The following is a 14,231-nucleotide window of genomic DNA, read 5'->3' as shown; positions in this document are numbered from 1 at the left end:
CCTTTGACTCCCTTGCCTCAGGCGGCTCCACAACTATTTTTGCTCCTCCCGTCTGCCTCTCCAGATCATTCCCGATCATGGCCCTGGAATCCCAAACCGAAGAACGTCAATCGCAGAAGGTTTACTCTTCAGGGGGAAACGTAGAAAATAGGACAGGGTCGCCCAACCATTTCTACCCTGCTGGACTTCAGGAATGTACGGGTGTTGGAGAGATGGCACTCGGCGTCCTTTTTTGTTTTTGCTTTTTTTTATGCATGTCTTTCTTTCTTTCTTTCTTTCTTTCTTTCTTTCTTTCTTTCTTTCTTTCTTTCTTTCTTTCTTTCTTTCTTTCTTTCTTTCTTTCTTTCTTTCTTTCTTTCTTTCTTTCTTTCTTTCTTTCTTTCTTTCTTTCTTTCTTTCTTTCTTTCTTTCTTTCTTTCTTTTCTTCCCCTCCATATACACTACTGTGCAAACCTTTTAGGCGGGTGTGAAATAATGCTGTCGATTTTAAGAATGCTTTCAGAAGTAGAAGTGTTGATAGTTTTTACCAATTAACAAAATGGAAAGTCAATGAACAGAAGAGAAATCCAAATCAAATCAATATTTGGTGTCGCCACCCTTTTGCCTTCAAAACGGCATCATTTCTTCTAGGTGCGCGCAGCGCTTGTGCACGCGGTTATCGAAGGAACTCGGCAAGACAGGTTGTTCCAAACATCTTGGAGAACCAACTCCAGATCTTCTGTGGCTGTAGGCTGCCTCACATCCTTCCCTCTTTTCTTTTCCTCTAATGCCAGACAGACTCGATGATGATGATGACGAGATCAGGGCTCTGTGGGGGCTAAACCGTTACTCCCAGGACTCTTTTTGTTCTTCTTTACGCTGAAGATAGTTCTCAATGACATTGGCTGTATGTTTTGGGTCATTGTCCTGCTGCAGAGTAAATTTGGGGCCAATCACACACTTCCCTGATGGTATGGCATGATGGCTAACTATCTGACTGCATTCCTCCGCATCGAGGACACCATTGATCCTGACCAAATCTCCCACTCCATTTGCCGAAATGCAACCAACCCCAGACTTGTAGGGGAACCTCCGCCATGCTTCACTGTTGCCCGCAGACACTCATTTTTGTACCGCTCTCCAGCCCTTCGGCAAACAAACGGCCTCCTGCAACAGCCTAATACTTCAAAGTTTGACTCCTCGGTCCAGAGGACCCGCTGGCATTTTTCTGCACCCCAGTTCCTACGTTTTCGTGCCTAGTTGAGTCGCGTAGACTTGTTTCCACTTCGCAGGTATGGCTGTTTGACTGCGATTCTTCCTTGAAGGCTGCCTCTGGCCAGACTTCTGCGGACAGTAGATGGGGATACCTGGGTCCAGCTGGATGCACTCACCTGCTGCCGCCACATCCCTCACCTTGTTGTGTCACCAGCCGTCCCATTAAAGTGAATGGGACTGTCGGTGAGTGAACAGCGGGTCAGAGGAGGAGCCGCTGAGGGACAGAGATGACAGTTGATCTTTAAAAATTATGATTTCTATTGAGTTGATTTAAATCAAGCTCTTTTACTAGTGATTTAAATCAACTTGATTTAAATCAAATCCACCCTGTTTTAATCTGATTGGCCGTGTGAACATTTATTAAATGATACACTTACCCAAATATTTATACGTTTTTCAGGCATCCCCAGTTTTCTTGCTAAAAAAAATGTTTTAAAAAAATTAACTCAATTTTGTCCACCTTTCTCTGGCTGGGGACACACCCATGTATTGCAAAAGTGTATCTCCATGCTGCTAAATCTGTTGGCGGATTGGCTTGTCCCAATCTACGGCACTATTTTTTCTATGTCTACGGAACAACTTTCCTATGTCTAGGACTGCTTCCTTGAGGCCTCCTCATCCTCCTCCACCACTCTGATGACTGCATTATGTGGTTCTAGGGCCTCAATTGTGGATGCATTCCATAGGTCTATGACGAAACGCTGCTCTTGCGGCTCTCCGATAGATGTTAGCTGGCTTGCCTGGCAGCAGGGTAATAAAGTGTTAAAATCGTGTGGGGTGTCTCCTAATGCCCCCCTGTGGCACAATTACTCAGAGCTCCTGGGCCACCCGGACTCTGTGGTGGACACCACTCAGTGTCACCCATGCCTCTCACATTTTTTTTTAACAATGTATTTGCTTCCTTTGAGGAGTTGAAGGCTCGGTGCTGTGTGACTAATAAATTCTTTTTCAAATATCTTTTGTTACGTCATACCATCTGGGCACAGGCTGTGGGTTTAATCCAGGAGCTCTCTGATTCACCATTGGAGGTACTACTGTCATATTTAGATATTGAGAAACTGGTTACGACTGTGTACTCTTTCCAGTTGTCTGGGGTCAACCCCTTCCAACTTGCACGACGGAAATGGGAGGATGTGATTCCTGGGCTGTCCGAGGAGGGGTGGGAGGAGGCCTATGAAATCTGTTTCCAGGACCTTATTGGTTCTAATGATCAATATACACAGTTTAAATGTATATACTAGTTGCATTATACTCCTGCCAGGTTGACCCGAATGTGTTTTGACTCTGCTGCCTCCTTTTATAGATATGGGCCTAAAGATGCAGTGCACTTACACATGTTTTGGTCTTGCCCTGCTTTGTCAGCATATTGGAAGGACTTATTTTCTTTTTTTTTTTGACAACACTTTACATTTACCTGTACCTCATACTCCTGAAGTTGGACTACTTGGTGTGTTAAATGACTTTATACAAAGGACTCGCGCTCGTACTCTTGTACATATATTATTATTCTATGACAGGAAATTAATTCTGTTGCGATGGAATAATGCCTCTGCTCCGGATATACAGACCTTTTACCGTATGGTGAATAAAGTTTTTCCTAAAAAAGTTTTTCAAAGGTTTGGCAGCCATGGCTTGATATTGCTGATGCCTTTTGGAGAGACACTCAGTTCTCCCAACAGTAGTGGGTATCTGACTCCTGTTCATATCACAGTGTCTGTGGTTAACCATGTATTCTGTTGTTGGCTCCATGATTTTCCAATCTGATGGCTAGGGAGGGAGCGGTGGGTCCAATGCAGCCCATATAAGGTAATTTTGCTATGCTATTCTGTGACGTTTCCCTCCTTTAGGGCTATGTTACTGTTGCGCTAATAAATTGGCCATGTTTGGCTATTGGTTCTATAACACTCACTGTATACATGATGTACCTTTTGCAAAGTTAAAACTTTATATTGAAAATCAATAAACAAATACTTAGAGTCAAGTTCCACTTTTAAAATTTTCAGAGCCACTTTTCTGCACCAAGTTTTCATTTTATATAGGTTTACAGGAGGTGTCTGTAATGGTTGTGATTTGCCAATCCCTTTTATCTGAGAGCTAGTTTGCCAGACAAGGTCTGTATGTAAGGCAGCAAAGAGGGCTAGTTGTTAGTTCTTCTTTCAGAACAGGATTTTAGTTCAAGACACTATTTGTAAGGAGTTTGCAGTGGCGGCTGGTGCTCAAAATTTTTGGGGAGGTGCAAACTAACTGAAAAATACTGAAACAAAAACATCAAATGCAGCCACTGTGCCCGTCAGATGCAGCCACTGTGCCCGTCAGATGCAGCCAACTGTGCCCGTCAGATGCAGCCAACTGTGCCCGTCAGATGCAGCCAAATGTGCCCGTCAGATGCAGCCAACTGTGCCCGTCATATGCAGCCAACTGTGCCCGTCATATGCAGCCAACTGTGCCCGTCATATGCAGCCAACTGTGCCCGTCATATGCAGCCAACTGTGCCCTTCATATGCAGCCAACTGTGCCCCATCAATCACAGCCTCTGTGCCCATAATATGCAGCCACTGTGCCCAGCAAATGCAGCCAACTGTTCCCCATCATTTGCAGCCTCTGTGCCCATAATATGCAGCCTCTGTATCCAGCAACTGCAGTCACTATGCCCAGCAAATGCAGCCAACTGTGCCCCATCAATTGCAGCCACTGTGCCCCTCCCCCCGCCCGCTATCTGCCCAGCACTTACCCCATCGTGGTGGCAGGTCAGGCGGCGAGCTGTGGGATGGGTAGCCGGGCTATGGCTTCTGCGTCCTCCATGCGTGTCTTCTTCCTGTTAGGCGGCCAATGGGATCGCCTCTGCCTTCAGCCAATCAGGTGACCGGTATTACATCCGCGCCTCCTGATTGGCTGAGACGCGGTTCTGTGTTAGAAAAGCAAGTATTCTTTTGCTTTGCTAACACACCTGTGTGGACTGCGAGCGCAATTGTTTGCGCTCGCAGTTCACCTTTTTTGAAGCCCAATAGAGCATATGGCTCTAATCAGGTGCTTCAAAAACACCCCCCCGCCGTTGTAATTCAGGCGCCCGGCATCCGAAAAGGGGCTGGGCGCCTGAATAGGGGGTGGCTACAGCGCCCATGGATAGATTCATGCAATGCATTAATGTATACATACTACACAGAGGGGGGTGGCTGGAGAGTGGGAGTGGTGCCCGTGCACCCTTAATGGATGCACCGCCACTGGGAGTTTGTATGTTCTCTCTGTACCTGGGTGCGCTTCTTCTGGGTACTCAGATTTCCTATGACACTCCAAAGACATGCTGGTAGGTTAATTAGCTCATGTCTAAATTTGTCCTGGTATGACATTCTGTTTAACTATACTGAGTTATACCGATGGCTTGCCTGCTGACTGCAGGTTGCTGCTCTCCCTCCAGTGCAGCAAGAGTATGTCCAATCACCACCTTTTCAGGAAGCTTCACGGCCTTCACTTTTGGGCACTGTACTTCTTGTTGTGCCACTCTCTGAAACTGAGACTTTCAGCGATTCACACTGCAGAGCGCAACCTTCTCCTTTTGTGCACATATTTTTAAAGTGTACAAATATTGGGGTCTGATATAAAATATTTATTTATTACAGTTACTTTTATAGCACTGAGAATTTATGCAGTGCTTTGCATATACAGTCAGGTCCATAAATATTGGGACATCAACACAATTCTAATCTTCTTTTGGCTCTATACACCACCACAATGGATTTGAAATGAAACAGACAAGATTTGCTTTATCTGCAGACTTTCAGCTTTAATTTGAGGGTATTTACATCCAAATCAGGTGAACGGTGTAGGAATTACAACAGTTTGTATATGTGACTCCCACTTTTTTAAGGGACCAAAAGTAATGGGACAATTGGCTGCTCAGCTTTTCCATGGCCAGGTGTGTTTTATTCCCTCATTATCCCATTTACAAGGAGCAGATAAAAGGTCCAGAGTTCATTTTAAGTGTGCTATTTGCAGTTGGAATCTGTTGCTGTCAACTCTCAATATGAGATCCAAATAGCTGTCACTATCAGTGAAGCAAGCCATCATTAGGCTGAAAAAACAAAACAAACCCATCAGAGAGATAGCAAAAACATTAGGTGTGGCCAAATCAACTGTTTGGAACATCCTTAAAAAGAAAGAACGCACCGGTGAGCTCAGCAACACCAAAAGACCCGGAAGACCGCGGAAAACAACTGTGGTGGATGACCGAAGAATTCTTTCCCTGGTGAAGAAAACACCCTTCACAACAGTTGGCCAGATCAAGAACACTCTCCAGGAGGTAGGTGTATGTGTGTCAAAGTCAACAATCAAGAGTAGACTTCACCAGAGTGAATATAGAGGGTTCACCACAAGATGTTAAACCATTGGTGAGCCTCAAAAACAGGAAGGCCAGATTAGAGTTTGCCAAACAAAATCTAAAAAACCTTCACAGTTCTGGAACAACATCCTATGGACAGATGAGACCAAGATCAACTTGTACCAGAGTGATGGGAAGAGAAGAGTATGGAGAAGGAAAGGAACTGCTCATGATCCAAAGCATACCACCTCATCAGTGAAGCATGGTGGTAGTGTCATGACGTGGGCATGTATGGCTGCCAATAGAACTGGTTCTCTTGTATTTATTGATGATGTGACTGCTGACAAAAGCAGCAGGATGAATTCTGAAGTGTTTCGGGCAATATTATCTGCTCATATTCAGCAAAATGCTTCAGAACTCATTGGACGGCGCTTCACAGTGCAGATGGACAATGACCCGAAGCATACTGCGAAAGCTACCAAAGAGTTTTTTAAGGCAAAGAAATAGAATGTTATGCAATGGCCAAGTTAATCATCTGACCTAAATCCAATTGAGCATGCATTTCACTTGCTGAAGACAAAACTGAAGGGAAAATGCCCCAAGAACAAGCAGGAACTGAAGACAGTTGCAGTAGAGGCCTGGCAGAGCATCACCAGGGATGAAACGCAGCGTCTGGTGATGTCTATGCGTTCCAGACTTCAGGCTGTAGTTGACTGCAAAGGATTTGCAACCAAGTATTAAAAAGTGAAAGTTTGATGGATGATTGTTAATTTGTCCCATTACTTTTGGTCCCTTAAAAAGTGGGAGGCACATATACAAACTGTTGTAATTCCTACACCGCTCACCTGATTTGAATGTAAATACCCTCAAATTAAAGCTGAAAGTCTGCAGTTAAAGCACATCTTGTTTGTTTCATTTCAAATCCATTGTGGTGGTGTATAGAGGCAAAAAGATTAGAATTGTGTCGATGTCCTAATATTTATGGACCTGACTGTATATTGTATATTCACATCAGTCTCTTCCCTCAAGAAGCTTACAATCTAAGGTCCACAATTCACAATCATACATGCACATACTGGGGCAAATTTAGGCAGGAGCAAATGAACTTACCAGCATGTCTTTGGAGTGTGGGAGGAAACAGGAGTACCCAGAGGAAACTCATGAATGCACAGGGAGAACATGCAAACTCCGGGCAGGTAGTGTCGTGGTTGGGATTGGAATGACCCTAGTGCTGCAGCTCCAGGCCCCTTACCTTAAGACAAGCCCATTTTCACAAAAAAAACCCCCCACAATCCTCTCCTGTACATACTGCTCAGTATCATACTCTCCACACTGCTCTGCTGTACATGCTGCCCACTTTCATAACCTCCTCTACTGTACATAGTGCTGGCTATCATACCCTCCACACTCCTCTCCTGTACATAGTGCCCACTATCATACCCACCACACTCCTCTCCTGTACATACCGCCAACTGTCATCCTCTCCACACTGCTCTCTTGTACATACTAACCACTGCCATACCCTCCACACTCCTCTCCTGTACATAGTGCCCACTGTTATACCCTCCACATTCCTCTCCCTCACCTTCACATACTTCCCACTTTTATACCTTCCATACTCCTCCGCTATGCCTCTTAACCACAAAAAACGTTCTTTAAAATTATATTGAATATCCTCAATGTTACCAGCTCTAGAATGGGCACACTTTTGTTAGTTCAACTAAAGGAAATCTTCTCAGTCCTCATTTGTTCTGCCCATTTATTAGTACTCCATTTAATTTTGTGATTACTATTGTGATGTATAGAGGGACATAGGGGATGTCAGCTACTCTAAGTATACCACTGGTAAAAAAAAAAAGTGTCTCTTAAAATATTTTTAAAAATGTTGGCAACTATGCATTTGTGCACTGCCCAAGGGCCACTGGGTCAGTAGAGGGGGCCCCATTAGTGGCTCCTGGGATCCTGTGAGATGAAAGCGTTAATAAACTTTGCTAACATTACTACTTTTTAGAGGCCCTGAGGTAGGTTATGCCATAATGTACAAGTATGCACAGCAAATTAGCAGATTAGGGTACACTTACCTCTCAGACTGAGCCCTCCAGCGCTGCACTGTGATCAATCCGGCGGGTCATGGGCGCTTCCATCTTCACCAGGTCTTCCTTCCGGGTTCTGTGCCTTTGGTCACTTGCCTTGGCTGAGCTGCGTTGATGTCACTCCCACGCATGCTCATGAGCATCCTCTTTCTCTCTCATCACCCCCCTCTCTCTCATCACCCCCCTCTCTCTCTCTCATCCTCTCTCTAATTTAATTTGTTTGCATTTTTTTTTATTTAGTTATTTTATAAAAAGCCCCACCAAAATCCTCAGCACCAGGCCCATAATGTTCTTAATCTGGCCCTGCTAGTGCTGCCAGGCAGAAGTGCTAGCCATTTAGCCACTGTACTATTAACAGTTTCTTTCTTTTGCTTGCTAAAACTTTGTAATTAGTTAACAGTTATTTATATTATTTTCAGGCCTTTTTATATTGACCGTTCCTACATTACCAGCATCAATGATGACCAGGCTCCGAGAGTTACATCCCACGCCTCAGCAATGAACAAACGTATTGAATACTATGGGAGGCTGGGTCCTCCCTCAGAACCTTCTTTGGTATGTTATATTGTTTAATTATATTGCTATGTAGTTTGTGATACTGCCATTTCTGTTGGTGTCCACCTGTCCTGCTGATGCTTTTTCTGCTTAATTCTTGTTCTAGTGTCAAAGAGACAGAAAATTATGCACATTTTCCCCAGTATGGACATGCACAGTAATAAAAGCCTGAGTCTTGACATCTAAGCTTAAAAGAAAATATTTTGTTTGAAATTGAGCTCTAAATTTTTTTTGTGTTTTATCAACATTGGTCAGAAAGATTTTTATTTTATTTCCCATTCAGATGGACCTGATGATAAACTTAGGACTGTAAGCCCCCAGTCACACTGGTGCGACTAGTGTTAGTTTCAAATTGCATGACAAGTCGCACCCTATTGCCTGCAATGGAAGCGGCGTCGCACCAATTTTGAAAGTAGTTCTTGCACTACTTTTTGCAAGTTCAGGTGCGACTTGCATAGACATCTGCATGGAGTCACACAGATGTCTTCTAAGTCGCACCTGAAGTTGCACTGACATGTGGCTTTAAGTGAAGTCGCACGATTTCAAATCCACATTCAGTGTGACTGAAGACTAAGAGAGGTTTAAAGTGTAATTTAAGATGTACCTTTTTTTTTTTGTGTCTTATTTGGTTGGGGGTATTTAGAACCTATGTTTATTTGTTATGATCATCAATGTCACAAGTAAAGAACGTGAGTACAAATCTAAAATTTTGAGTTGCCTTCAAAACAGGAACAGAGGGGAAATCATCTAATGGGGACGCTGGTTCCTGTGACATCTGTTCATGAGGGGATTTCCCTTACAAAGAAAAGATATCTTCTCACTTCCTATTCAGTTTACAGGACAAAAAGTGAAGGGAAATGCACTCAAACAAGTAAATGATTCAAGGCAGTGGCACCTCATCCTCCTTCAGTACGGTGCTGTCTGAGGTATTATTCAAAAATAGCATGCCTGATTGGCAGGGCTTTTCTCAGAGAATAGGTGCAGGAACTGCACCCTTCTGAGTCACTTCTTATCTCCGCCCCCTACCCACCTCTGAGCACCATTGCTTGGTTTCATCCCCTACCCACCTCTCAGTACTGCCCCTTTCAGAGCGTACAGAGCCAAGTATAATTTTGTGTTGTTAAGTAATTTGTATGATATTTGTTAATGATAGCAAGAAAAGTAGTAAAATAGATTCCCCACAGCCAGCAATAGACCCTCCAGCAACAATAGATTCACTCAGAAACAATAGACCCCCCTAGCAACAATGGACCCCCACAACAAAATACCACCCAGCAGCAACAACAGATCTCCCAGCAGACAGAATCAATAGACTATTCAGCAGCCAGCAACAATAGACCCCCTCCATCGATAGTAGATCTCTTCCAGCAATGATTGACCCACCAGCAACAATAGACCTCCACTCAAAAATAGATCCGCTCCAGCAACAATAGACCCTCCAGCCCACCCCAGCACCCCTTGCCATTACATATATTCAATGCTGGAGTTGCCGGAACTGCGTCCCCCTGCGTTCCCGCTGAAAAAATGCCCTGCTTTTTGGAAATAACTTCAACTTTGTTCTCTAAGTTTAAAAAATCAGAAGTGCTCTGGGAATCCTTCTCTCACTCCTGATTTCTGGTTATCTCTCTTAATATAAGCATTTATGTTTTTTGCTTTATTATTGGTGGTAGCCCAACAGTTTGTTCTTGGTTTTGGGCCCTGTGGAAAGCTTGAGTACATTCACAATGTGCATTTTCTGTTGAACACATCACTGGCTCAGTCTTTCTAATGCATATTGTTGGGTTGGTCTGCTTAGTGCTGGCCTACATCCTCTATGATCCTTCCTGGGTCTAGCTGCTGTCCTCACAAAATACTGTTACTGTTGAGAAGGAACCCCAAGACTGTTGATTTCCTTGTCTTTGATTTTAATAAAAGAACAGATGCCATCTAACACTGAGCTCAGGGCCCTACCAAAGTGATTCAATCACCCATATACATGGTGGGCCTACCAGTAAGCTTTTTGAAGGAAACGTGAAGTGATTAGAGGATATCCACACAAACATAAAGAAACATGCAGACCATGTATTGGGGCAGACAGTGGATTATAAACCCAGGATTATATAATAGCAATCAAGTGATGCAGCGCTATATATGTACACTCATAAATAACAAAGTGCAATCTTCAAAAATGTCACAATACAATGTGCAAAAAAGTGCATAAGTTCGATCAAAGTGCAAATGCAATAATATAATCAGAAAAAAGTGCTTATATTCAAAGTGCAAAATGCAATGATGCATAATGTGAAGTTCAAATAGCAATGGTAGTCCAAACTGTAGAAAACTGTGTGGAAAACTTCACAAATTATTAATAGTCTCTTCAACTGTGCAAATTAGTGCAAAAAAAGGGGGGGGGGGCAGAAATGTGTCCAAGTGTTAAGAAAAAATTTAATGTGATGAAAGGTTGTAGATCACTTTTACAATCCACACCCCGTGTGCTCTAGCCTCTCACCTCCAAGATTGATCTGGTCACGCATCCAGATAATCCTTAGTGGCAATCTGTGCTTCCTTCCTCTCTGCTGGAGATATCACAGCGGAACAGAAAAACGACTGCAGCTGTAGAGGGTAAAGGGCTCTTTTTCCTGTATGGTCTGCACTTTAAAACAACCTTTCTCCAAGGCTCTTCCAGTTAGGTGATATTTTTCAAAGGATAAAGGGATCTCCCTGCAAGCACAGCATATACCCAGTTTTTCTTCCAGGGAATAATTTTCCCAAAATAGGGGCATTAGTTCTTTCCTCCAGTAGATGTGCTACAGCCAGCCGATATAACGCTACCTTCAGCCAAGCATAGGCAGATGGTGGAATGCAGGTGTGGCTTGGCTGAAGGTAGCGTTATATCGGCTGGCTGTAGCACATCTACTGGAGAAAAGATATAATGCCCCTATTTTGGGAAGATTATTCCCTGGAAGAAAAACTGGGTATATGCTGTGCTTGCAGGGAGATCCCTTTATCCTTTGAATAATATCCCGTAACTGGAAGAGCCTCGGAGAAAGGTTGTTTTAAAGCGCAGACCACACAGGAAAAAGAGCCCTTTACCCTCTACAGCTGCAGTCGTTTTTATGTTCCGCTGTGATATCTCCAGCAGAGAGGAAGGAAGCACAGATTGCCACTAAGGATTATCTGGATGTGTGACTAGACCCATTGCGGTCTATCTTGGAGAGGAGAGGCTAGAGCACACGGGGTGTGGATTGTAAAAGTGATCTACAACCTTTCATTACGCTTAATTTTTTTCTTCACACTTGGACACATTTTCTTCCCTCCCCCTGCTCTTTTGCACAGTTGAAGAGACTATTAATTATTTGTATAGTTTTCCACAGTTTTTTACAGTTTGGACTATCATTGCTATTTGAACTTCACATTATGCATCATTGCATTTTGCACTTTGATTTAATATAAGCACTTTTTTTTATTAGATTATTGCATTTGCACTTTGAACTTGTGCACGTTTTTTGCACATTGTATTGTGACATTTTTGAAGATTGCACTTTATTTGTTATTTATGAGTGTACATATATAGCGCTGCTTCACTTGATTGCAGGGTGGATTAGATTTAAATCAAGTCGATTTAAATCGCTAGTAATAAAGCTTGATTTAAATCATGATTTTTAAAGAGTAACTGTCATCTCTGTCCTGCAGCGGCAGCTCTTCTGACCCGCAGTTAACTCACTGACAGTCTCATTCACTTTAACGGGACTGGTAATGCCGCAATGACACAACAAGGGGAGGGACGTGGCGGCAGCAGGTGAGTGGATGTCCGCTAACAGGCGCTGCCATGATTAATCTGACATGACAGGTGCTTTTTAAGTTTAAGGGCTTATTCTTGCTGGTAGTTAGAATCTTTAATATCTGCAAACAAAATTAAGGTTTTCTATTTAGAATAATAAATAATCTGTCAGGTTAGTAAAACACCAATATCAGAACTGATTCAATCATACGGTTTGTGGTGTACATAGATTTGCAATGGGATAAAGGAATATTCCTGAACTTTGGTCTATCTCATGGTTACTGTGAAATTGTGTGAATGCATCAATGTAGTGCGTGTTATCTCAGCTTGCGGAGCTTGGATTCATTGAATGAGTTTACCAAAAATGTAAATATTGCAAAATATGCAAATATTGCAAAATATGCAGCATTATGCTACATAACTAAGCTCCATTTCATGCTGAATAAACTAAATTATTAATGTATCTCAAATAGAAAACTATCTTTAGATTTTTGCTCCAAAAGCATTTTATTAAAATACAAAAAACAAATAAATTGATTTAAATAAAAAAAAAATCTTTTTTTTGTTTTGTTTTTTAATGATTGATTTATATCCACCCTGCTTGATTGCTATTATATAATTTTGGTGATGGTGACACTATAGAAGTCCAGCAGCTATATACATATTTATTTACACTTTTTTTTTTTTTTATTCAACACTTTGAGTAGCGCACAAGTACCCCACTTGTTTATATGAACCCAGGATGCCAAAACTATATGGCATCACCAATTCTCACTGTTGAAGTTAGTGTTGATGGACAAATTCAGCTTTATTTTAGGTACATTCTGCTTGTATTCGAGATCATTCACATTTCTCCTTTTGAACTGCATTCAACCCCTTCTAAGTTGCTTCAACCTGATTCAAACTGCTTTTGCATTCCCATTGACTTGTACAAGGAGAGGAATTCTGGTGGGAACAAAATCCCATCAGCACGGACCCTGATTTTTGTGACACTGTATATTATATTTCAATTTTTTTTTTTTTTTTTTTTCAGATTGCTCCTGATCATGTCATCCCTGCACCTGAAGAGATCTACGTTTACAGTCCCTTTGGAAGTGCTTTGAAAATTGGTGGAGACGACTCAGAAAAGAACTCCAGCATTATCACAATGTATGTTTGTAAACCTGGCATTTAAAAAATGATTGTAAAAAAAAAAAAAAGCTGCCAGTATCAGACAGCCTTGGCTGGTACACATTGTCAGAATCTAGCTGTGCCCTTGAGCTGCAGGCAGTTGGTTAAGGCCTGAATAGTTCAAAGATATTGATGGGCAGCCCAAGGCAATCCCAGCCCGTTTGTCTGTGGCTTGTGAACACAGCCTGACACCTGTTTGTGGGGGAATATCATTAGTGCATTTAGGCCATGCAGTGCAACAATTTTGTTTCTGAAGTTCTTAGGCCCCTTTCACACTACCGTGACCTGGCCAAGATTTTGCTGTGATTTTCAGGGAATGCCTGTGTAAACTTGAGGTCTGTGGACCTCAACTCGCATCAAAGTTGGACCAAAGTAGTACAGGGTCAACATGAAGTCTCACAGATATGAATGGTTATCATTGGGAATCATTGGGTACGACTTGTCATGTGACTCTGATTTCCAAAGTCGCAGGAAAAGTGGCACAAGTGTGAAAGGGGACTAGTGTTTGCAGTACATCCTGATGCTGACTGAGGTTTCTTTTTTAAAATGAGACACTTATCCTTTCAAACCACTTTACAGCTTGTGATTTTTATTAACTCCTAGGCTTAATGTAATCTGGACGTTTTAAAACCTCCCCTGAACAATTTAACTTGACAGATGGTAATCTGCTTTTAAAAAGTACATTTAGCTGCATTTACATGCCACGTTTATTTGCGTTTAGGAGCATTTAAAAAAAAAAAAAAAAAAAATATATATATATATATATATTTATTTATTTATTTATTTATATATTTATTTATTTATTTAAATTTATTTATTTTTAAATAGTCAAAAATGTATCTCCATTAAAAACGCCTGTAAACAAAACACGGCTAAACGCAAGTTACCGCGTTTACCGCCTTACTGATTGAATTAGGATGGCCATACACTGCTTGAAATAGGCCGGTTCAGCAAGAACAAGCTGACTTTTGATCATTGTGTGGCCATCCCTTCTCGACAGAAGGAACATTTTTCTTGATCAGCAGCTACAGTATATGCCGCTGTCGGAATCCAATGTCTCCACAGTGGGATTCCTCCATACACA

The 14,231-nt window shown here is 42.2% G+C and overlaps 1 protein-coding gene across 1 annotated transcript in view; it reads left to right on the top strand.

Moving 5' to 3' along the window:
• Positions 1-14,231, top strand: part of SLC38A9 (solute carrier family 38 member 9) — a 194,686-nt gene that overhangs the window by 117,300 nt on the left and 63,155 nt on the right. The window contains exons 3-4 of the mRNA XM_073622814.1: positions 8,082-8,217; positions 13,011-13,126. Of these exons, the coding sequence (XP_073478915.1) occupies positions 8,082-8,217; positions 13,011-13,126 (252 nt within the window). The remainder of the gene's footprint in view (positions 1-8,081; positions 8,218-13,010; positions 13,127-14,231) is intronic.

The sequence above is a fragment of the Aquarana catesbeiana genome, linkage group LG01 (genome assembly GCF_042186555.1).
Source record: "Aquarana catesbeiana isolate 2022-GZ linkage group LG01, ASM4218655v1, whole genome shotgun sequence".
Lineage (NCBI taxonomy): Eukaryota > Metazoa > Chordata > Amphibia > Anura > Ranidae > Aquarana > Aquarana catesbeiana.
This window is presented reverse-complemented; position numbering and strand designations above follow the sequence as displayed.